Source organism: Typopeltis vanoorti, chromosome 16 (genome assembly GCF_054136105.1).
Source record: "Typopeltis vanoorti isolate ZY-2024b chromosome 16, IOZ_Tvanoo_1.0, whole genome shotgun sequence".
NCBI classification, from domain to species: domain Eukaryota; kingdom Metazoa; phylum Arthropoda; class Arachnida; order Uropygi; family Thelyphonidae; genus Typopeltis; species Typopeltis vanoorti.
This window is the reverse complement of record NC_143564.1, coordinates 82,967,643-82,970,649: the sequence shown is the minus strand read 5'-3', so window position 1 is coordinate 82,970,649 and position 3,007 is coordinate 82,967,643. Positions and strand designations below refer to the sequence as shown.

General features: G+C 31.0%; 1 protein-coding gene across 1 annotated transcript; it reads right to left on the bottom strand.

Annotated features, from left to right (window-relative positions):
• Positions 1 to 899: 899 nt before the first annotated feature.
• LOC150098168 (zinc finger BED domain-containing protein 5-like) lies at positions 900 to 1,832 on the bottom strand. The gene is made up of 2 exons (XM_090406273.1): positions 1,464 to 1,832; positions 900 to 1,349 (listed from the first exon to the last, which is right to left on the bottom strand). Exons 1-2 carry the CDS (start codon positions 1,830 to 1,832, stop codon positions 900 to 902), a joined length of 819 nt encoding a protein of 272 aa, XP_090262399.1.
• Positions 1,833 to 3,007: the final 1,175 nt, after the last annotated feature.

Sequence of the window (3,007 nt, the reverse complement as noted above, 5' to 3'; positions counted from 1 at the left end):
AAATAATATACATACTTGCAGTTAATTTTAATGAGATATCTTAGTTTGATGTTGTTTCAGAATGTCTTTTGTGCGAGGTCAAATTTTAGATAGGCATACTCTTAATTCATCTTCCAAGGCTTCCAGCCGTGATCTATTTTTGTTCTTAATAATATTCATTGCGGAAAAGCTTGATTAGCACAAATATATGTGGAGAATGGAAGAAGTACTTCTATTGCTTTTTTTGGTATTATTGGGAAATTCACTTCTTAGAGATAACCAAAACGAAGTAGTATCTATTGCTGAATGTTTTAGTTTTAAACCTCTGTCATTTCTTTTATCTGTTAATCCATCCTGTTCTGTAATCTTTAAATTTCCCAATTTAAATATGCAAGACAAATGGATCTCTTATCCAATCAAAGGATGATATGTCAAGTGAGGGAAAATATTTTTCAATATTTGTATTTAGTAATCTTAAGGTTTGTAAAATTAGATCTATTAGATTTTCATGCAGTTTGCACTTTTTCGTTAATTCAAACTTATTTACTGCATTTTCTTTTCTGATTCTTTCTTCCCAAAGCATTAGTTTTTCCTTGAATGCATTAATTTTGTCAGCGGAAGTAAGAATGTTTTCACAGTCTCCCTGCATACTTTTATTAAGTGTATTTAAAGATTGAAATAAATCAGCAAGAAATGCAACCTTACTGCACCACAGTTCGTCACTAAGAAAATCTGATAACTCAGATTGTTGAGTTGTCAAAAAATTAAATTAGAATTTCCTCTTTTAGTTCATAAAATCTTGATGAAACTTTGTCCACGAGATAACCATCTCACTTCTGTATGTATTAACAACTGCATGTAAGAAGCTTCCATTGAGAAGCATAGTGCTGCAAACAATCTCGATTGTAACGGCCTGGCTTTTATATAATTGACAATTTTGATAGTGTTTCGTCTAGTACTTTTTTAAGCTCACATACCAATGATTTTGACGCTAGTACTTCTCTGTGGAGAAAACGATGTGTAAAAATAATTCTAGGATTCTTATTTTGAGCCAGTGTATCAAATCCTTTTACATTTCCTACCATCGAGCAGGCACCGTCTGTGCAAATACTGATGCAAGAATCCCAGGACAAGTTATGGCAATTAAAGTAATTATCAACAACATCAAAGATATCTTGGCCCTTCGTTGTTTCTGGGAGTGGTTGACAAAATAAAAACTGTTCTATAATATCTTCCTTATGAATAACTCTACTGAAGGCTAGAAGTTGAGTTTTACCAGTTACATCAGTTGATTGGTCCAACTGAATAGCAAACATATCTGCTTCTTTAATGTGAGATACCACTTGGAACTCAACAGCTTTGGCCAAATCCTGAATACATCGATAAATGGTGTTGTTATCTGACATAGAAATTTTTAAAATCACCTTTTCATATTCCTCGCCAAACATGATATTAACAATTTTACAGCATGCTGGCAGAATTACAGATTCTGCAATTGTGTGAGATTTCATTGTTTTAGCAACAATTTCTGTGATTGCATAACTGGCTTCTTGGGCTTTTTTGGATACAATTACAAATTTAGTCCATCTTTTTGCTTGAATAGTTTTATCTGGTACAAGTCTTTTAAAATATTCAGCAAGTTTTTCGTTCAAGTGAGCATGTTTCGACTGTAATTGTCTTTTTAATTTACTTGGAACTATAGCGTTGTTTGCTAATTTTTTGCCACAAATTACACATGTAAGAAGTGGCGGATCTTTTTGACTGTTAGTTTCTAATTTAGTTTTAGAAGAACCAGTACTAGATATGGTATCAGCTGCTGATGTGCTGGGCAAAACTAGCTTCACTTTCTTCATTGTCTTCAAATTTTCGTTTTTTTATTACAAATTTATCCATGTTAAAGGAATACTAGTGAATAAAATTAACTGAATAAAAAAAATAAATAAATAAAGGAACTCTTACCAGTTACCTTAAAAATAAGTGAGTTAAATGAGGTTATTTGTGAACACACTTATCAAAATATTAAAGCTAATTAACATGCAATTTTAAACCAATTCACCAACTGTAAATTTTGTAAAATATAAATAAGGGAGCTTCAGGTGCAGATGGAAGACCAGACACTAATATATAAATGCACAAATTACGACATTATTTCTTTCAATTAATTTGTTTTCACAAATCTCGCGGCATACCAATGTGCCACGACACGCCGGTTGAAAATCACTGCTATATGGTAATATATAATAAATAGGAAGAAATTAATACATTATAATTAGTGGTTTTAAAATAATTTAAATGTACCAAAACAAGTGAAAATACTATAAAATATATTAGACAAATTAATAAGTACTAAGGAAATTATTTTTTTTTGCGAAGAGTTTTCTATTCATTTAACTGCAACCGTATGTCAATATGTCTAAGTAATACAAATTATGTTAAAAGGATTAGGGATTTATATGCACTTTTTCAATTGAAGTAAGTTAGCAGATCTCATATTGGGATAGCAAAGATTTTTTTCATTCTGCATAATAGACAAACTGGTCAGAGAATATATACAATTGACAGGCAAGAGTACTACAAAGTGACTGGTAGATGGTACAGTGTGGATGATAGATTATGTAGATGATAGCAGATTGTGTAGTGGCTCCTGCAAATGAATCCTTAGACTCCAAGAGGCATAATGTAATAATAATCATGATAACAATAATGCAAATACATATAGAAAAAAAATTGGCATGAAAGCATGTACTATCTTATTATACTAAAAGTTATTATACTATATTTCTTTATGGGCAGTCAACTATTCAGTTTAGTGAGTTACTAGTATCACTGATACTGTTAGAACATTCAACATGCAGGAAGTGTGTAATCTAATGCTGTTTCTGCATGCTATAATGTACTCTATAGGCTGAATTTTTTTTCATGTATACTGATTTCAAAAATTTCCTGAAAGTTTTCATCCAGATTGTCTAGACTGATATATTAATACTCTAATCTATTACCCATCAAATAATTCTTCAATTTTCAACTA